Raw genomic sequence first — 21,663 nt, 5'->3', positions numbered from 1 at the left:
ACATAATCCCTTCTCATATCAGACAAATGTGTGTGTACACATGTGGAGGCGTGTATGTGCACATGCAGTACACACACGTGCAAACACACACACACCCTACTTTTACCACTCAGTCCGTCCTGGACTTGTGAGTCACACAGCTCACCACCTGAACTGTTAGAGCCCCGGGAGATGTGTTTCTGAACACTGAGCCAGAAGGTTCTAGATCCTAACAGAAGTAATATGTAGTTTAATGCTTTCAGAGCTTGGAGACTATGGGACCCTAGGAATCTTACTTTCCTTAGGAAGTTGGTGACCTTGAGTCATTTCTATTATCGTGAAGTTGAGATTTTTATTTCTGGCTTTCCAACTGATGTCAATCCCTTTTTTTTTTTTTTTAATCCTCACCCGAAGATATTTTTACATTTATCATCAGATAGAGTGGGAGGGAAGGAGGGGGAGAGACACATCGACTGGTCGCCTCCCATACGACCTGACCAGGACCAGGGACAAACTGCAACTGAATACCTGCCCTTGGCCAGAATCGAACCTGGGACTCCTTGGTCCACAGGCCGACACTCTAACCGCTGAGCCAAACCAGCCAGGGCTCAATCCCTTCTTAATGGCTGGGGTTAAACACTTCCTTTCCTTTAATTGCCTGAGAATTAAGAGGGAGCCTCCTTTTTCTGACACCCTGGATTCTAGTGTAGGTTGGCGCTTACTGGAGGCTGGGGCCAGGTCTGAAAGGTCAATCCTCTCCCTTGGGCAGGTGGGTGCTCGGGTTCAAATAACAAATTTGTATAATGAGGGTTTACAGGTGCTCTGGGGAATCCTAAGCAGGATGACACCCGCTTCCAGTCTCATATTCATTTGGCTGGAGAGGCACAGCATAATTTCATAAAAGATTAAATAACATAACAGGACAAGACAATTTAAGAATCACCTCAAGGCAGAGGTTTGTGGTCTAATGAAGTTTTTACACAGTGAGTTCAGATAATCAAGAAAAGTGTGAATCAGAGGTCCCAGATCCAGGGCCAGCATATCCAGGGAGCGGACATGCTGGGACAGGCAGGGTCTCTCCGCAGTTACTCACCTGGAGTTTATGGATGGAGGCAAGGTCTGCAAAGCCTTCTCTTCATGGTGGGTGGTGGTGGTGGTGGTGGGGAATCAGTTGCTGAGAACAGAGACTGTTTATGATGTGGAGGCATAATAAAGTACAAATTAGGAACATCAACAAAAGTCATCTTTAACCTTTATTCTCAATTATCTTCCTTGAAACCAACAGGCAGGTGCTTACAGAAGCATGCCTCAGCCTTATTCTGAGAAGGGGCTACTATTACTGCCTCGATGGGTTGAGTTGAAGGATCGGCCTGAGGGGACCGGGACTGGAGCGCAACCTGGATCCTTTTGTCAGTGCAGATGATTCACATTTTCCACGTCCACCATAGTTTCCCCGCAGGAAGGTGGTGTCTCCAACTCACATCTTCAGTACCCGGCCTACTGCACGGCAACAGGACGCCTGGATTCAAAACTGCCCCTTGCAAGACCTTTAAACCACCGGGCGGCTTCAGGCTTAGATGCCTGGCACATAGTAGGTACCTGACCTCATTTCCCCGGGGAACCCTAACCCCCAAACGCCAATCCTCCGATATTCTCTCCACCTCCCAAGAGCACTGCTTTCCCTAAAAGGGCCTGGACGAGCGCGCTTCTCTCCAGACTCACTTCAGTTCGGTTCAACAGGCGCCTTCGTTGGGCCTACTACGTGCGGTGTTTGCGGGGCTCCCGGGTCTGGGGCTTCCTGTCCCAAAGGCCGGGACCGGAGGCAGAGCCTCTAACGGGAGAAAGGACGGGTCGAGCTGCGTGCGCGTTTTCTCAGCGCGCCAGGCTCCTGGGAAGCGAGCCGACCTTCCCTCTGCTTTGTCCCCTCTGCAGCCCGAAGGCTGTCCTGCCCACGCAGGCGCCCCGCTCACACCTGCTGCCCCGCACACTCAGCCGGGGGAGGCCAGGCGCCGAGGACGAGCGAGGCCGCCGCGCTCCGGGCTGGCCAGGTTTCCGGCTCGGACCCTCCTGGCGGGCCTCCTTCCCTCTCTCCGCGAGCCCCGGGGGCGGGACCCGGAGTGGGGTGCGGGCCGGGGCGGCGCCGGCTCCCGGCCGGGCCCAGGCCTCCCGGTTCCCCCGCGCCCCCTCCCGGGAGGCGGGTCCTGGGGGAGGACCCGGCGCATCCGCGCCCCGCGCCCGCCGCCGAGCACCCCGCAGGCAGGCGCCCGGCCGGCCGGGAGGTGGTGCTCGCCTCCCCGCGCCGGGCCCGCGCGTTGCCGGGCAGCGGCTCCGAGGCTCCGAAGGGGGCGGAGCGGCGAGGCCGGCGTGCGGCTGGCCGCCCCTGTCCGCGGTTCCGGCCCCCGGCCCGCCCCCGCCTCGCCGGCCTCCCTCCGCGCCGGTGCGCGGCGCCCCGTCCCAGCCGAGCCGCAGCGGCGCCTCTCCCGGCTCTGAGCGCGCCGAGCCGCGAGGCCGGGCCGGGTGCCGGGCGGGACTGCCGGGGGCGCGGCGCCGACGCCGAGGCGCGGCCATGGACGGGAAGACCCGCGCCGGGGTCGCGCTGGTCCCGGGGCCGAGCGGCCACGGGCCTTCCGCCCGCTGCTGCCGGCGTCGCCGCCGCCCGGGGCTGCTGCTCCCCGGCCTCTGGCTGCTGCTGCTGACCCGGCCGGCCTCGTGCGCCCCAGGTAAGCGCCGCGGAGACCCTCGGGCCGCCGCCTCGACCCTGCCTGCCTTTATTGCTGCTATTTTCAAATTCTGCTTTCCCCGCCCATACTCTTTTATTCTCCAGCGCTCCCTCGCCCTCCTTTCGTGAGATGCTTTCCCATTCTTCTCGGGCCCAGCGAATAAAGGCATGGAGAAAATAAAAGGAGAAAGCAAGCGGATTGTGGCCAATCTGGCTAATGATCTGCAAAGCTCTCCTGTTATCCTCGGAGCCCTAGGCGGGTCTGGTGGCTTCCTCTCCGAATGTGCCTTTATTTTCTCTGCAAAATGCAGGCAGTGGGATTGTATTTGTGCATGGTTATATCATTGTGGTATATCAAATGTTTGGGAATACTTTATTGTCGGGCCGAAGGGGGATACCCGGGGTGTGTGTGTGCTTTCAAACGGTGTGGCATTACTCTGAGTAGCCCCGCGTCCCCCAGATACAGGAAGGCTGGCGGTGTCCCCCAGTGCACCAGGACACAAAGAACAGTCAAAGAACATCTCTTGGAAAGCGCCCTGGCCATGGGTCTTTCCAGGGAAGTAGCTGTTTCTTTTACTTCTGCAAAGGCATTAGTGCAATAAGAGTGTGAAAATACTGTGAATTTGAAGTGTCAGGGCATGAAAGGAGTCAGGGTTTTTGCAATAGATGCAGTTTACTGACGGGTCGTCAGCATGGAATTAAGAGGCGTGATTTATGAAGAAGCATGTGGGCGGGTTTTGTTGTTGAGGAAATGATTTAATTCATATTGCTTCTCTGAAATGTTTATTTGTCCACCCTGAGCACACACACAGGATGGTCTGCAAACCATCTCTGAGCTGACAGGCTGTGAGCCAGTGGTTGCCCCTGCTGAACACACACTTGACCACTTTGTGGGCAGAGAAGGAAAGGTGGAATGAGCAGCTCTGGGTGGACACGGAGCAAAAACAAAGCCATGGAAGCCACTCCAAATCCTCTCTTCTCTTGGGAGGAGGGCCAAAAGGCTGCCAAGTGGTTTTGAAAGGAAATGGAACACATTTGAAGGTGTCCCTTGGACCTCACTGTTGGAATTATAACCAGCGTCATGTAGGGGATGCTTCAGTGGAAGCCCGGGATGAGACTTAAGGGATCATAGAATGGAACCCCCCCCTTTTACGAAAGAGGAAACCGACATAGACAAGTGACTTGCTCAAGGTCACAGGCTAGTTTGTGCAGAGTCATCACTTTTCAGTTTGCCCTGCTGCCCTGACCCACCGACTTACACACTCGTGGGACCTCCACAAAGATTTCGCACAGCTGGCTGGAACCCTGCCTCAGAAAGCCACGCCAGAGTGAGGGTGACAAAATGGGTCTCTTTCTGGCAGTATACCAAGGGTACGGACAACTTTGCCTATCATAGCACCTCAGGTCTCAGTCTGCTCCCTGCATGTCCGAGCCCTGTGTGGCCGGAGAGGAGGGGAGAGCCTGGGCTCTCTGCAAGAAGAGGTGATCCTGAAGACTGCCCCTGGCCAGAGTCAACAAAGAAAGCCCACCTGATACTCATGGATTCATCAGCTGCAGGACAGGCAAACTCATTTCCATTGACTGAGCACTGAGCACTGCCCGTGTGTTGGGTGCTACATTTTATACCCAAGATCCCATCTCGTTGTGGGTTGGGCCTCATTGTCCCCATTTTACAGATGAGGAAACTAAGGCTGCAGGCGTTTACGTTAGTTTGACTCCAAACTCCATGCACTTCACCTCTGTACAGCTCCCCAGGTGAATGTGGCCATCTGGATATAGTGCAGATGTGGAGAATATAAGTAGTTTCTTTTGATAAATCTGATCTCAGTAGTGGAGCTGTTTTTTTTCTGTCCCTCCATAACTTTCTCTTCTTTAGAAGTCCATTCCTGTTTCCCCTCAACCCACAATAGAAATACAGGCAGACCCCATTTTATTGCACGTTGCTATAGTGCGCATCACAGGTGTTGCGTCCCCCCCCCCCCCCCCCCACACAAATTGAAGGCAAGACCCTCCACCAGCAAAAAGATTTCATACGACTTGCTCTATTATGGAGGTCTGAAACCGACCAAAGCCACAGTATCCCGAGGTATGCCTGCATTCGTCCTGGAGACGTGAAATGAATTCCAGGTTCGCTCTGGAGCTGACATCACGGAAGCAGAGACTTCATCCTTCCACTAATTCGCGCACTGGGCTCTTCTAGTCTGTGCAGCTGCTTCTAGGCTGGGGAACAGGCTAGGAAGCAGCTGTCCTCAAGGATCCAGTTGGAAACACAAAGCCACGTACAAGCAAGCACAGACCCCTGTGGGGACTGTTCCCGGCAAGAAAGGCAGTGAGTAAAAGTGTTCCAGGGAAGACCTGTCAAAGGTGGCCCCCATCCACTTCTTTTTTTTTTTTCCTTTTTATTTACCTTCAGAGAGAGCAGGAGGGAAAAGGAAGGAAGAGAGAAACATTTATGTGAGAGAGACACATCAAATGGTTGCCACCCACACGACACCAACCAGGGCCAGGGACAAACTGCAACCGAGGTATGTGCCCTTAGTGGGAGCAGAAACTGGGACTCTTGGGTCCGAGGGCCGACACTAACTCCTGAGCCAAACCAGCCAGGGCCTGATCCACTTCTTGAAGGCTGTGAGGAGTGATATTGGTGAAGGGTGGTTTCCTGGTGCTTGGTGAGTGGTGGTTGATTCTGGGAAGAGGTTGCATTTCAGTTGTTTGGCCCTGGTTTCCTCTGTGCCACGAGGACCCTCTGGCTCCCAGTCCTCAGTGCTGTATTTTCTCCATCAGAGGGGGGATGGGCGAGGCTTTGCTGCACTCTGATATGGTGGTTCTCTGTCTAAAAAGTAAGCAGTGTTAGTCAGAAAATGCTGTGTCTTAATCTTCTTTGGATTTCTCAGGTGAGACGCCCATCCTTCCCGTGGCTGTCTGAAAACTACCCCTCCCTCAGGAAGTTTTCTCTTTCCTGGTTAACTTTTTTTTTTTAATGTAGTATACCTTCCAGTTGGTCCCCTCATTTCAGTCTTTATATACATTTTTATGTTTTATTGATTTCTTGTCTATTTCCATTTCATTCAGCATTTTGAATGTGCTCCTTTTGTTTGTTTAAACATTTATAAGTTTGGTCTTGACTGTTCACTGTTGTGGAAACAATTTGTAATACTTTGGACTTGCTTGTGAATGTTGTTCTTTTAGGCGATCCTACACCCACAATGTAAAAAGGAAGACTTTTGTCCATTTCTTCATCATACTCGGGGATAAGTCTTTCTCAAAATAATAGTTATTATGAAACTGAGAACTTTGCAAAGAATTTGGGAATTACTGGGAGGTATAGAAAATATTCCCACAACCCCCAGGTAACAATGAAAATAGTTTTGTCTTTTCTTCGTTAACATTAAAACAATGAAAATTGAATTATATGCACAGTTGTATTTACTTTTTTCACTTAATAATTAACTGAAGCATTACCCTATTCATTAATTGTTTTGAAAACACAATTTTCCGTCCTATTACTTAATTATTCCTTTATTATTTCTAGCTTTTTTTTTTTTTGGCTGTTATAAACAATGCTGTGAGGAATAGCTGTGTATGTAAGGCTTTGTCTGTGTTTCTTTCAGTGTTTTGTTTTTATTTTTAAGTTTACATTTCTAGCCCGGCTAGAAATGGTGTGGCTCTGGATTGAGCATCGTCCCATGGACTGAGATGTCTTGGTTCAATTCCCAGTCAGGGCACATGCCCTGGTTACAGGCTCCATCCCTAGTAGGGGGTGTGCAGGAGGCAGTGAATCCGTTTTTCTCTCACATCAATGTTTCTAGCTCTCTCTCCCTTCCTTTCTCTCTAAAAAATCATTAAAAATATATTAACAAGATAAACGTCTACACTTCTAGAAGGGAAATTAGGATGTAACTTAAATCTAAGGCCCACCAGGATGGATCTTAGCATGTTTTGGTCAGTGTGGTAGGTGCCTGATAGATGCTCAGTAAGTAGTTGTTGAATGAATCAACTTTTTTTTTTTTAAGTCCTCATTGAGGATATTTTTTCCCATTTATCTTCAGATAGAGTTGGGGGGTGGGAGAGAACATCAACATGAGAGACACATGTCAATTGGTTGCCTCCTGCATGACCCTGACCAGGGCCAGAATTGCAACCACGGCACATGCCCTTGACCAGAATGGAACCCGAGACTCTTTGGTCCTTGGGCCAGTGCTGTACCCCAGGGTAAATAAATCAACTTTTTATATGAAGCCGTAATGCTTAAATAAAGCCAGCAGTTTAGTGGTAGCCTGATTGATGTCATCATCACTAGCAATGAATATTATTATCATTATTTTTTTGTTTTGTTAATCTTCACCAGAGGATATTTTTTTCCATTGATTTTTAGAGAGAGTGGGAAGGAGGGAGAGGTGGGGTGGGGGGAAAGAGAGAGAGAGAGACAGAGAGAGAGAAACATTGATGTGAGAGAGACACATTGGCCACACTCCTCATACCCCAACCCAGGCACGTACCCCTGACCGGGGCTTGAACCTAAGACCCTTTGGTGTAAGAGCCAGTGCTCTAACCACTGTGTCACACCAGCCAGAGCTATTTTTAAAATCCATGTTAAATAAATTTTTAATTATGTTGCTTTAATTTTGTATTACTTTTTTCGTTATGAATTTTTTTCTTTATTGATTTTAGAGAGAGAGGAAAGGAGAGGGAGAGAGAGAGAAACATGGATGAGAGAGAACATCGATTGGCCGCCTCCTGCATGACCCCACTGGGGATTGGGCCCACAACCTGGGCATGTGCCCTGACAGGGAATCGAACCGGTGACCTCTTGGTACATGGGTCGATGCTCAACCACAGAGCCACACCAGGCTAATTTTGTATTACTTTTGCGTTGAATATATTTGTTTATTTTGTATTTGTATTCCATGAATTTTCTGTGTTTTGCTCAGGTATCTGTTATGGTATATATATTTAAATCTTTTTTCTGTATATGGATAGTAACTATTTTTTTCTTTTCAGTGTCAACATTTCCCCCTTTCAGTGAACTTTTAAAATTAATTTTGAAATTCAGAAGTTTTTGATTATTTTGATTAGCAAAATTGCCCATTTTGTATTTCTTTTTGTATTTTTTTTTCATTGCATCTATGCTTATAGCAGGTTAAGTTTTTATCTTACTTAATGTGCTGTTTCATTGGCGATTTTGAGGTATTTGTTATACTTTTTGAGTGGTTTAGTATCCTATAAACAAAGACTAAGATAAATGTTTCAGATGTGTAATCCCTCAACCTTCTGTATCAACAACTTGGAGAGGAGGCGTTGCTTAGTAAGAATTTAGATCTCTGCGGCTCACCCTTGATCCACATTACAATTTTTGGTGGAGGTGCCTGGGAATTTTAATGTCTAACAAGTTCACAGCTGATTTTAAGGCACTTTAAACTTTGGAGCCACTGATCGAGATACTGTAAATCCAGTAACTGAAAATTTCCTAGCATTTGGGGGTTATGGCACTTAATGTCTTGCAAATGTCATTCCACTGTTAGAACTGTTGATTTAAGATTGAGACATTGAAACAATTAAAAAAAAATGTATCTTGTTTGCTTGGTTTCCTTTGGATTGGGAGTCAAAGGACCCAGAGGACTTCGCTTTCAATTCTCACTCCTTTCCCTGGGGAACAGCTGCTGGCGTCTTTGTCAGGAAATACCTCCTTTAATCCCGAAAACAGAACCCAGCCAGGGTGTGGTTTAGAGCCGCCTGGGACCTGGGAGTCACAGGTTTTCTCTCAGTACCCTGGGTGCTGGAGGCAGCTAATCACTGTCATTATCCTCACACCAGGTTCGTTTTCCCAGATAGGAAGACGCTGTTCCAACTGATCTAATCTGTCGCCAAGTTGTGACCACCCACCTTGCATCTGCAGCTCGGTGACAGATTTCTCTTTCACATGCTCCGGCAGCATGATTGTTGGACTGGGAGCTAGCAAACCTGTGAGTGCTCTTTTCTGCAGATAGCTGGTGTTTGACTGTGGACACGTTGCCTTTCCGGGGTCCCTTCATCGGTGTGCGACAGGGTCGCCGTGACGACCTCAGTTCTCTTTCAGCTCCTACAGTTCAAACCCACCTGTTGGCCCCCTCGGAACGTGCTTGGCGTAGATGGTAACTGGCCTGTGTCCGCTGAATGTTTGTGTTACCATCTCACTCCCCTGTAGATGTTCTAGCGCGGGGACCTGCGAAGGCATTTCTCTGTCACCATCACATTCAGTTCTTTTTCATAAACCACCGCTAGAAAGAGTAGGAAGAGTAGACTGTTCCCTCCTGCACCCCACCCCCAGGACACCTGCTCTGCTCTCAGTCTTTCTCTTTGCATGGTTGTGCTCCAGGGAGTGCTGCGGCAGACCGTTTCGGGCATTGCTTCTGCTCGGTGATGAAAGTCGAACCTTGCTGCTGAAAATGTGGTCCATCGCGGCCATCTGGGAGCTTGTTAGAAATGCAGACTCTCAGGCCCACCCCAGACCTTTGAGTCCGAATCTGCGTTTCACAAGGCCCTCTGGCTTGACGGTTGAGAAGCACTGTGCTAAGAGGTGATGCCTCCCGCTCCAGCCTTCTGGGAGCGAGTGGTGTTAGCTCTCTGGGGCCTGAGTCAGCCCGGACTGCGCTGGAGCCAGTCCAGATCTTGAGACCTTGAGACACACCTGCCTTTGGGACTGACTGAATCCGGGTGAAGAGCATGCAGGAGCCCTGTTCCACTTGCCCAGGCAACTTCAGAACAGAATGGTTTTGCAGACCTGCCCCGATTCATGACTCTTATTCATTACGGACATTCGGCGGATGGTTAGAATACTGACATACTACCATACCAGTTGGTAAATAGCTGCTGTACCAATCATCCCCCATCTGCCTAAATTCCTTGGGCTTTCATGCCTTCCCGCAGGATTCTTCTCCTAGGACCTCCCACCCCCTTCCCTTTCCCAGGATCCAGCAACTGAAGGGTTAATGCTCAGCCAGCAGGAGCCTCAGGACTCTGGTTTAGAGCAGCACGTCTCACAGTGTGTACTGTATTGAACATCACCGGTACATCGACCCTTCCCAGAGCCAGCACCTTAAAAAAAGTGTGTTAGCCCTGGCCGGTTTGCTCGGCGGTTTGTGTCGGCCCGCGGACCAAAGAGTCATGGATTCGATTCGGATCGAGGGCACATGCCTCAGTTGTGGCCCTGGCTGGGGTCATGCGGGAGGCAACCAGTCGATGTGTCTCTCTCACATAGATGATTCTTTCTCTCTCCCTCCCGCTCTATCTGAAGATAAATGCAAAAATATCCTCAGGTGAGGATGCTAAAAAAAAATAGTGTGTTAAATTCGATGACAGTTGACATCATAGACCTGGAAGACCCTAAGGAGGGAGAGCACATCGTTAGAAGAGAAGAAGACAGGGACAGAGGCCCAGAAAGCTAACATCTAGGACAGGGCAGGAGGAGGAAGAGCCCACAAAGGAAGCCGACGGTCCCGACAAAGAGCGTCATGAAAGCCACGGGGAGAGTTTTTATGTAGACAGTTGTCACATCATGTCCAGTGCTGCTGCTTGAAACGGTTTCTCAGAGGCTGGGAAGGCCACTCAGTCCGAATCACCGGGGTTCCTGTTCAAAACCTGGACTCATGGTCAAGCTAGGCCTACTGAATTAGGGGATGGCAGAGATTTGGTGGGTCTGAAATGTTCGGTGAGCTCCTCAAGTGAGCCTCCTGCCTGGTGAGGCTGTAGTTACCCCTGGAACGTAACGGTGGCATGGGGTTGATGGAGGTTTTAGAAACAGGTTATAGACGTGCTCGTGTTTACAGGCCCCAGGGAAGAATCAGTGAAGATACAGTGGTTGGAATCGTGAGAAAGAGCAGAGGTAACTGAGGGATATTTCATCCCTAGCGAGGCCGTCCACGCGGGCAGGCAGGCTGACCACAAGCAGGCGTGGGGGGAGAGAATACGGGGAGAAGGAATCGGAGGGGGCTGGCGGAAGGTTGGGAGTGAAGTCTCAGGCCATGGGAGGAATTTGTGGTGATGCCCGTGCACCTGAGATGTGATTTCGTCCTGCAGCATCTGACAGTCCAGGTGTGGCCAGGGAAAGGCGGGCGATTGGCTGAGTCAGGGCTGGGAATCCCAGGGCAGGGAATCCACGGGGATCTGCGGGATCTGCAAGACGTGGTCTGGATGCTGCAGAGTGGAATCCAGGCTGGACGAGGAAGGGTGGGAGCAGTGGCTGAGCAGGGGCGAGGGCTGGCGGGCTGGCGGGCGGGAGGGCTGGCGGGCGGGCTGGCGGGCTGGCGGGCTGGAGGGCTGGCGGGCTGGCGGGATCGGCGATGTTGGCATTTAAGGTTTCAGATGGATCAGCTGTGGGTTTGGCCTTGGTTAGTGCCCCAGGGCAGGGGAGCTGTGGGAGTACATCGCGGGGGTGAAATATGGATGAAGGCTTTGGGTGAAGAATCACTGGGTGTTGGATTTGCCAAGAGTGAGGGAGAAAGGGAGTGGGACACCTGCTTCGCAGTGAATGAAGGGCAGTGACCCAGCGACTATTCATGACAGGGAGGCAGAGCTCTTATCCTGTGCATTGTCTCTCCCATGCCACTGCCCCAGCCTCAGCCAGGCCCCCACCGCCTTCCCCCAGGTCACTGACATGGCCTCCACTTCTGCTCTTGCTCCATCCACTTCGCCCTCCACCTTTCGCTGGAGGATCCTTCTGGGAACACATCTGCTCGCATCACTCCCTTGCTTAAACATCTGTGCTGGCAGCCCATGGTGTTCACGATGCTCCAAGTCTGAGCCCACAGCCTGTGCCCTCAGGTTTATGGGCCGGGCTGGGAGTGGGGATCTGGGTGTAGGGCTTTGTGAGAAAATGCCCACAGTGGGTGCAGACTGTTCAAAATGTTGGTGCTGCCAGGCCGGTGTGCTCAGTGGTTGAACATCGACCCATGAACCAAGAGGTTGCCGGTTCAATTCCCGGTCAGGGCACATGCTCAGGCTGTGGGCCTGATCCCCAGTGAGGGGCATGCAGGAGGCGGCCAGTCGATGTTCTCTCATCGATATTTCTACCTCTCCCTCTTCCTTCTTCTCTCTCTGAAAATCAATAAATAACACAAACAAACAAAAACAAACAAAAGAACCCACAAAATGTTGGTGCTGAAAGGGACCAGCAAGAGAGGGGAAGTGATGTGATTTGAAGACCCAGTTTTGCCCCCAGATCAAGGGCCAGCAGCAGAGACAGACGTCACTTTTCAACCCCAGGTTGTGCTTCCCGGGGACAGGGCAGCGGCTGGCAGAAGGCCACTGCTGCTTTGGGAGGTGCTGTGTTCGTTCCAGCAGTGACATAAGGCAGTGAGTTAGGGGATGGGGGGGCCATGTGCTGGGTGAGGACATGGGGGAAGAAGCCCATACGGGTGGGGTGGAGGAGACAGACAAGGCTGGGGAGGGAGGCCGTGAGGGCCGGGAGCTGGAGGAGATGGGACCGGGGATTCCTTTTAGAAAGGAGCAAGACCAAGAAGTAGGAGGCTAGATCTGGAGATGGGGCCTGGGGGGAGCGGGTGACTGCGTGGAGTGGTAGGGAGGACCGTCTTTCGGGAGGGGGGCGAGCGCGAGGTGGCGTTGGGAGCCTGGGGAAAGGAAAGACGCTGGTTTCCAGAGGACGTGAGGAGAGGCCGGCTGAGCGCCGAAGCCTGGCGGTTGCGCTCTGCCTCTCCTGCGGAAAATGAGCAGGTGACAGTGGTCCTGGGTCCCCGCTGGGGTGGGTGTGTCTAGGCAGGAGGTCGGGGCTCTGAAGGCTCCTCCTGGTGTTTGGCAGGCAGTTCCCAGCCCTGGGGAGTCACTTGGAAACGGTCCTCCTTCCTCTGTTCCCGGTCTCCTGGTTGGGCCTGCGGAAGGACCCCCATTGCTGTTGGTTCGGGGGCTAGGATTCACTGCGGAGGCAGACAGCCTGCAGCCCACTTTAAAACTCTGGGTAAAGACTGCTGGGGAGCCTACAGAGGGGGAGCCTCAAACGTACAAACCGAACCATCACCTGAAGCTTCTAGGGGTGCTTGGGCAAAGCCAGGAGACAGGCGTGAACTGCTGGGGGGTCACTAGGCCTTTGCTACTGCGGGTGCAGCCCGAGGGCCAGCAGCATCAGGGCCACCCCGAGTGTGTACAAAGGCAGACTCTCAGGTCCCACCCTAAATCTTCCTTCGAAGAGCATCTCCCGGTGATGTGTATGCACGCTAAGTGGGGAGAGGCTCTGGCCAAAGGAGGCAGTGTCTCATTGAGGTCACGTGCGTTTCAAAGCCTTTTTGGCTCTTTCCGAATTCGTGGGGAGGAAACTTCTGCCCAGATTTCAAGGTGACTGGGGAGACCAAGCAGCAGTTTCCGCACTGAGCTGGTGTCTGCTGGACTCGCAGCCCGAGCGCCCTGGGAAGCCTTCGCCCAGTCCTTGGTTCGCTGATCTGAGCAGGAGCCCGGGTGGGTGGCTGCCAAGGGCTTCCCAAGCATCTGGACATAGTTGAAGCAAACAGGTGTCAGCACTGAGGTGGAAGCAGCCCAAGTGTCTGTCAGTCAATGCAGGGACGAACAAAAGGTGGCGCATGCGTACAATGGACTCATCGCTCCTCCTCAGAAAGGAGGGACGTTTGCACACATGCTACAACACGGTGAACCTGGGCCTTATGCTAAGTGAGACAAGCCAGTCACAAAAGACACGTACGGTATGCTTCCACTTACATGGGGTGCCTAGAGTCGTCGGAGTCATGCGACCGAAACAGAATGGTGGTTGCGGGGGGCTGTGGGAGGCAGGGATGGGGAGTTCGTGTTTAAGGGCTACAGACTTTCCATTTTGCAAAGTGAGAAGACTTGGTTACACAACAATGGGAATCTACTGAACACTATTTAGCTGTAAAATGGGGCACATTTATGCTGTGTGGGTTGTTTTTAAAAACACAATTATTTTTTAAAAACCCACCAAAGGCAGGCTGAGTGGGAACTAGCTGGTGGGTGAGCAGGAGCGAGCATTGGGCAGAGCTGGGGGCCACAGTGGTCTGGGGACAGAGCAGGAACAGGAGGCTGAGCCAGGTGACAGGCTGGGATGGAAGGGGACGGCACAGGGCAGGTCTGGGTGGGGGTAGTCGTGGCGAGTTGTGGGAGTAGGTCAGCGGCTGGTGGCTCGGACCACTGGCTCTGTGGCACCCACAGGGACCCCGAGGCCTCGCTGCCTCATCCTCACCTGTCCTCACGTGACCTCACCATCCTTGCATTGTTTGGTGTGCCTTTTTCCTGGACGGTCATCTGATGGGGGATGGGAAGGGGACAGGGCCGAGGAAGGGGATTCTTGAAAGGGGTTGGAATTTTCAACCTGGGCCTGAATACAGTCTCAGGAATTAAAAAAAAAAAAAAAAAAAAAATCAAATTCTTTTTCCTAGCCCTTGGAATTCGGCTTTTAAATATTTTTATGCATTTTCTGGATTACAATAGCTTTACTGTGTTTTTTCCTGATGATAAAAGTGATACGTGTTCCTTGCAATAATTTGTACTTACTGTTCCTCAGCCCAGAACATTCTTATCTCAGATATTATCTACATGGTTTACTTCGTCCCTTCCTTCCGGTCTCGGCTCACATCTCACATCTCACATCATCGGAGGGGCCTTCCTACCCAGGCTTCTTAGAAAACAACCTCCCCCGTAATTCCTTGCTCCTGAACCGGCTTTATTTTTCTCCATGGCGCCTGTCCCCACCTTACTCGTGCCTGTCTGCTCTCTGTCTCCCTCCACCAGGGCACACTCTGCTTTGTCCCGGGGGGTTTGTCCGTTTGCCCAGCAGACCTTTCTCGAGACTCTGAGCAGGCGCTGCGCCGGGCCCTCGGGAAGCGTCCGGGACACGGCTCAGTACCCGGCGCGTTTGCAGGTGACGAGTGCCGCGAAGCAATGGGGCAGATGAAGAGTTTGGGAGTGAGGAGCTGACGTTTCCGTCGGGTGCAGGAGGCCTCACTGACAAGGGGACCGTATTCGTTTGCTGGGGCTGCCATGACGACGTGCCACAACCGAATGGCTTACCCCAGAGAAGTTCCTTGTCACACAGTTCTGGAGGCCAGGGCTTCCCGATCTAGGTCGTGGGGCCCTGCTCCCTCTGTCCCAGGCCTCTGTCCTAGCTTCGGGCAGTTCCTGGCTTGTGGCCCCATCGCTGTCCTCACGTGGCAGTCTCCCTGTGTGCGAGAGTGTGTTCGCATTTCCCCCTTTTATAGGGGGAGTCCTACTGAGTAGGGCCCACCCTACTCCAGTGTGGCCTCATCTAAACTACTCACACCTGCAGTGATCCTGTTTCTAAGTCAGGCCACGTTCTGAGGTACTGGGGGTTAGGACTTCAATTTAGAGATTTTGAGGGGACGTGGTTTAACCCATAACAGCAACATTTAATCTAAAATTGAAGGAGGCAAAGGGGCAAGCCACGCAGGGTTTGAGAGGGTGGGCAGTGTTCCCAGCAGATGAAGTTGCCAGTGTAGAGGCAGAAGTGTGCCTGTGCTGGGGGATCGGGAGGGGGCCAGCGTGTCCAAAACAGAGAGGATGGGGATGGGGCAGTGGGGGCAACAGGAGCTGAGGTGTGAGAGGAAGTGTGTGCAGGGGGTGGTGTCAGAGGCCACCAGAAGGACTTGGGCCTTACTCCAGGTGGGGTGGGAAGCAATGGGAGGGCTTGGAGCAGAGGGCTGATGGGATGAGGCTTGACATGTAAAACTTACCGCACACTAAATGGATTAATACGGTACCAAAGCTGTGGTAGAGCCCCGGCCGGGTGGCTCAGTTGGTTGGGGCCTCATCCCATACACCAAAAAAAAAAAAAAAAAAAAATAGGTTGCAGTTCAATTCCTGGTCAAGGCACATACTTGGGTTGTGGGTTTGATCCCCAGTCGGGGTGCATACAGGAAGCAACCGACCAATGTTCCTCTCTCACATCGATGTTTCTCTTCGTCTCTGTTTCTGTCTCTCAAATCAGTGAACATATCCTCAGATGAGGATTAAAAAACAAAAGGTTGTAAGGTAGAAAGTGAAAATCCCACCACTGAGAGATAAACACTTTGCCATTTCAGTGTTTCTCCTTCCAGACTCTTTTTCCGACCCATATAAGTGGCCCCCCCCCCCCCCCCCAGTAATGGTCCTTCTACTCCACACGTGTGCTGACTTGCCTCTTTTCACTTCACCCTTGATCGTCGAAGCTTTGTACTGCCAGGAAGTAGAGCCGCACGTTCCTGCTGGTGGAGGATTGTATCGCTGTCCACTTCCGCTGTGGGGAAAACACTGCTACGAGGATCTTTGCACATCTGCCTTTGCACACCTTTCTAATGATTCCCTCAGGATGTCCTCAGAAATAGAATTGCTGGACTAGGCAGTATTCCTGTGTTCCGTGTTGATGCAGATTGCCAAATTGCTCTCTAGAAAGCTTGAAGCCATTGACATTCTCTCTAGCAATGAATCGGTGCCATTTGCCTCTGCCCTCTGTCATACTGGCTGTTACCAGTCATTATTACCTTTGCCGAACTCACGGGGAAAAAGACCTCCTTGAAAGTTGTGTTTCTTGGAATGTGAATTGGCATTGGGATCCCCTTTGCATTTCTTTCTCTGGTTCTCTCCAGAAACCTCAGGGCTGGCCTGGGAGCAATTAATTATGCAGCAATTACAGAGTGCTCGCTCTGTGCCAAACATTGTGCTAGGCACAGTGTATCTTGTTTAATCTGTACGATAACTCTACTAGTTAGGCACTATTATTGCCCCATTATACAGATGAGGAAGATAAAGATTAGAGATGCTCACTAGCTTACTCAAGGTCACACAACTAGCAGGAGTCCTCGTAACCCAAGGGGATGGGGCCGTGCATCCCCCAGCCAGGGTTTCCTTTGCCCTGGGTCCAGTCCTTGTTTAAGAATGACTCTATAGCCCTGGCCAGGTAGCTCAGCTGGTTAGAGCATTGTCCCGATACCCCGGGTGGTGGGTTCTGTCTCTGGTCAGGGCACATACATGAAGCAACCAATAGGTGTTTCTCAAATCAATGATGTATTGTAGAATTGTATACCTGAAATCTATATAATTTTATTAAACAGCATCACCGTAATAAATTTAATAAAAAATTAAAGAAATGACTCGATCTCTACCATTGAAGTGCCCACTCACACTCATTGCTTGCTTGCTCGAGCAAACCCTGTGGACAGAGAGCTGCAGTCGGGTCGGCGGTGGCCCCTGGCCAGCCCCCTGCCTGTGTCAGAAGTCCTGGCTGTGAAGTCCCACAAACGGCCCGGCACGTAGAGGTGCTCACCAGACACTGGTTAGGAGAATGAAGGAAGCGGGCTTTTGAAAGCTCGCGTATTGCATATGGCAGTGCCATTTTGTTTTATTTTAGCAGGTGAAATATTAAAACTAAAAAAATAAAACATTTCAGGGAGTTAAAAAGTCATCCTCGGGGCCCATATTCCATCCTCCAGCACAGAGGGTGATCTTCTTCTTTACACCACGTTGCCCTCTCTGCTCATGCCTTGGATCGTCTCCCTGTGGTTTTGATAATATTTCTACTTTGTTTTGACTATGTTATTTCCCTGTGGTTTGTTTCCGACAGCAAAGTGTGTGGTTGTAATATATCCTTTTAGTTAATAAATTGGTGTATTCCATTGGTTTGAAATCAATTTCTCATTAACTTTGAAATTTTGGTGGGAGGGAGTTGATGCCTTAAAATAAGTACCTTGTTCAAAACCCGACTGGTGCTCCAATGTGTCCCACTTCCATTGTTTTATATCCCCCTCGAGTCTTTCCTGCTTTGTGAAACACAGCGTATTGACGCCTTGAGTTCTTGCCTGGATCAGGTGGTAAAGGTGTAACCTTCTAAATAATTTCCAGAAATCTTAGATCTGAAATGGTTCTATTTTTTTTTTTTTATCACAGTTTATATTGATTTTTTTTTTTAATCCTCACCCGAAGATATTTTTCTATTTATCTTTATGTAGAGTGGGAGGGAGGGAGGGAGAGAGGGAGAGAAGCATCCATGTGAGAGGGACACATTGACTTGCTGTGTCCCATACCACCCAACCGGGGCCGGGGACAAACCACAACTGAGGTACCAGAATCGAGCCTGAGGCTCTCTGGTCCACGGGCTGACGCTCTAACCACTGAGAAAACTGGCCCAGGCAGTTTATATTGATTTTACTCACTGACAGCCTTCAAGTTCCCTTTCTCCCTCTTCCAATTCCGGTTCAGCTCCCCACGAGAAGAGGAAAACAACATGAATTGTAGAATGTGCATTTTATCGCTCAGGATAAACTAGTCCTGCTGCGGAAGCAACCCCCAAAACTCAGTGGATTTCAACTGTGACTTCTGACCCACCTGATCTTTCCCTTTATCCCCTTCCTGCACCTTTTGAATTTTGTCTGGTTCTGGAACGTTTGCTCACCTGGATCCTGTATTTTGTCCTCCCACCTTTGTCTTGGGTTTTCCAGTGCCAGAATGCGTGCTTGCCGGTAGACCAGTTGTATGGAGGGCCCACACGTACAGGATGCACGATTCAGCTAATGTTCTGTGAGCATTCGCTGCCATGTTCTGAGCGCTGTGCTAGATGAGATAAACATGACAGTCCATCATGGCCCGCAGGGAACTCAGCCCCGCAGGGGAGGGAGCCACTGCAAGGACAGCTGTCCCACAGGGTGCTAAGGGCAGTAACAGAGCACTGCAGTGGTGACACAAAGAGGGCCTGGAGGAGTGAAGAACTGTGTGGGAGATTGTGCTTTAAGAGAGGATGCAGGACGGAGCATTCTTCCAGTGCTGAAGAGGAGCATTGTTTCAGTCATCTATTGCTATACAACATATCGGCCGCAAATGGAGTGGCTTAACACAATAGTGACACAGTATTTCTTGTGATTCTGTGGGTAAGGAATTTGCACAGGGCTCAGATGGGAGATTCTTCTGCTCAACGTAGCTCGACTGGCATCGCTCATTTGGCTGCTTGCGGTTGGCGTGGGGACTGGGCTGGAAGGCCCAAGAGGGTTTCCCTCATATGTCTAGTATCTTGGTGTTCTTCTATCTACCCTCCCTCCTTCCTCAAAGCACAGTGGCCTCAGGGGAACAGACTTCCTATTTGGCTGCAGGCTTCCAAGAAGAATGAAGCAGAAGCTGCCGATTCTCTTAAGATCCGAGGCTGAAAAGTTCCCCAAAGAAGCAACCAGTTGCCTCTGCTGCGTTCTCTCAATCAGAGCAAATCCCAAGTCCAGCCCAGACTCAGGAGATGGGAGGGAGTAGGAGCTACCCCTCTGATGGACAAGGTAGCATACACTTATGGATTGATGGTGGTCATCTTGGAGATTATCCACCACAAGCACAAAATGATTGAGGATAATGGAGAAAAAGGTACAGTTACCGAAGCCAGGTCTCAGAGGAGGCAGGAATAAACGATAACAACAGGCATTATAATAACTAAGGAACAGTTGGTGCGCACTTACCATATGCCAGGCATTCTTCTAAGCACTCGACATACATTACTTGTATTAATTTATTTAATCCTGACAACATTCCTACCAGGGACAATTATTACTCCACGTTACAGACGAGGAAACCAATGTACAAGGAGATGAAGTAACTGTCTGCAGGTCACACAGCTAGTAAGTGTGAGGGCAGGGGGTTCAAACGCTAGGGCATCCTTGGACAGGAAGAATGGCACCTCTTCCACTGAGACCATGGGAACGAGGGAGTGATGGGTGCAGGTGTGGGTGGGTGCAGGTGAGGGGTGGGAGGATGATGCTGTTGAAGATGTTAATGTCCAGTCACCTCTTTTTTTTTCCTTGATGGTGGTGTGGTCATCACTTCAGTGCGCGGGGGCAGGGCAGGTTGGGCTCCACCAAACCGTGGTTTATAACTGGTGTCTGTGGATCAGAGCAGAAGGGGTGGAGCAGGAAGCTGGACAGGGATTGTTGAGTGGTCCAGGCCCCACGCGGAGGGTCATTCTTGTGCAGCAGCATCCTCCCATGGTCCCAGAGGGGCTCTGTCAGCCCGTGACCGAAGGCCAGTAGAGCTGTGTTCTGTCCAGCTGCTATTACTTCCTCAATCTTACAGGATTTCTCCAGTAGCTCTCTAAATGTACCATTTCCATCCTAGATTTGGAAAGAGTGCCAGTACCCCCGTCAGGAGTACCCCCCTGTGTTGACCCTTCAAATGTGTCTTGACCTTTAATTGGGAGCCTATTCAAGGGGCCCTTCAATTGCCAAACGTCAGGTCTTGAGACTGCTTAGACCACTTAGCAGTGGGATTTAGACCCCACTTAGACCACTTAGAATGGGATTTCTATCTACCCACTGTGCCCCCGGATTAGACGCCACTCTCTTTGGTGGGATCAAGGACATGGGCAATGACTGTCACCCAGGTCAAGGTGAGGGGCACAGGTGGCTCCTGCTCTTCGGGCCGTGCTGATGGCCTGCAGGGATGCTGTCTGTCCACAGAAGCTCGTTGAGGAGATACTGCATTTCGTGTTTCATCCATCCCCTCTAATCGCTCATAGTGGGGCCCAGCACTCATCACTTACGTCCTTGAGACTTTGAGTCACAGGAGGAGATCTTCACAGTGGTTGATCTCTCTGGAAACTCCAGAAGGCACTGCCATGTGTCTTTCTAATTCTACATGAACCCCTTAGGAAGCATTTCTCGAGAAAAGCACATTCCAGACGGAAGGCTCCAGGTGCACTCCGGTGAGGACTGCCGCTCAGCGGGGCGCCAGCCTTTTGCTGGTGTCGGAAACATTTTAGTGTGTATTTTCTGATGCATCCATTGCACTCTTTCTTTTTCTTTTTTTATCCTCACCTGAGGACATTTTTCCATTCCCTGTTCAGATAGAGTGGGAGGGAGAGAGAGAAACATCAACATGAAAGGGACACATCGAGTGGCTGCCATCCACACAACCAGGGCCGGGGACAAACTGCAACCAAGGTACATGCCCTTAGCGGGAACCGAACCCGGGTCTCTCTGGACCACAGGCCGACGCTCTAACCGCGGAGCCAAACCAGCCAGGGCCATTGTACTCTTTCTTAAGCCCCAGTGCCTGAATTCTGTGTCTCCTGGACCTCAGGGCCCAATCAGCCTTTGACCATCTGAAGTTGAACCACCACGCCGATTCTTGCTTTGGTTCACCCCGTCTTGGGTTAGCTTCTGTGGTGTCAGCTGAAGCCTCTAACCAGACCAGAGCTCACGCACGTCCAGGGGCCAACAGTCTCCTCCTTCTTAGTCCTCTGGTCCTGAGATCTGACCTGATACCACACGGCCATGACATTTGGAATAGAAAATTCTTAGTCCTTGAGGCTGTTGTTTAAAGAAGGGTCATATCTGGTCCATAGGCACAGCTCCCTGAATCTGTGGTCGTCACAAGTGAGATTGGCCTCATACCTTCTGATCCATTAGCTCAGCTCTTAGGAATGTACCAAGTTACAACTCTTTGACAGTAAAATTGACATACTTATAAAGAGATTTTTAAAAAAATTGTGTTTCTTTATTGATTTGAGAGAGAAACATCGATGAGAGAGAACATCAATTGGCCACCTCCTGCATGCCCCACGCTGGGGATTGGGCCCACAACCTGGGCATGTGCCCTGACCGGGAATCGAACCAGTGACCTCTTGGTGCATGGGTTGATGCTCCACACCGGCTGGGCAAGAGATTTCTTAATAGATGCTCTAATCAAGAAAAAGATAATGTCTCTAGTTTAACTTTAAATAAATCTTTTTTTAAATTTTTATGTTTTTTATGATAGTTGACATTAGTTTCAGGTGTACAGCATAGTGGTTAGACATTCTTATAACTTTTGAAGTGTTTCCCATGATAAGTCTAGTACCCAACTGGCACCATACATAGTTATTACAATGTTATTGAATATATTACCTATGCTGGACTTTACATCCCTGGGACTGTTCTGTAACTACCCGTTTGTACCTCTTAATGCCTTCACCTCCTTTATCCAGCCCCCCAAGACCTTTCCATCTT

At 50.8% G+C, this 21,663-nt stretch overlaps 1 protein-coding gene across 1 annotated transcript in view; it reads left to right on the top strand.

Moving 5' to 3' along the window:
- Positions 1 to 2,545: 2,545 nt before the first annotated feature.
- KIAA1549 (KIAA1549 ortholog) overlaps positions 2,546 to 21,663 on the top strand; it is a 125,415-nt gene continuing 106,297 nt past the window's right edge. Inside the window, exon 1 of the mRNA XM_036246340.1 lies at positions 2,546 to 2,699. Within this exon, the coding sequence (XP_036102233.1) occupies positions 2,546 to 2,699 (154 nt within the window). The remainder of the gene's footprint in view (positions 2,700 to 21,663) is intronic.

The sequence above is a fragment of the Molossus molossus genome, unplaced genomic scaffold (genome assembly GCF_014108415.1).
Source record: "Molossus molossus isolate mMolMol1 unplaced genomic scaffold, mMolMol1.p scaffold_m16_p_7, whole genome shotgun sequence".
NCBI lineage: Eukaryota > Metazoa > Chordata > Mammalia > Chiroptera > Molossidae > Molossus > Molossus molossus.
The sequence above is the reverse complement of the archived record's forward strand: the minus strand, read 5'-3'. Positions and strand labels throughout refer to the sequence as shown.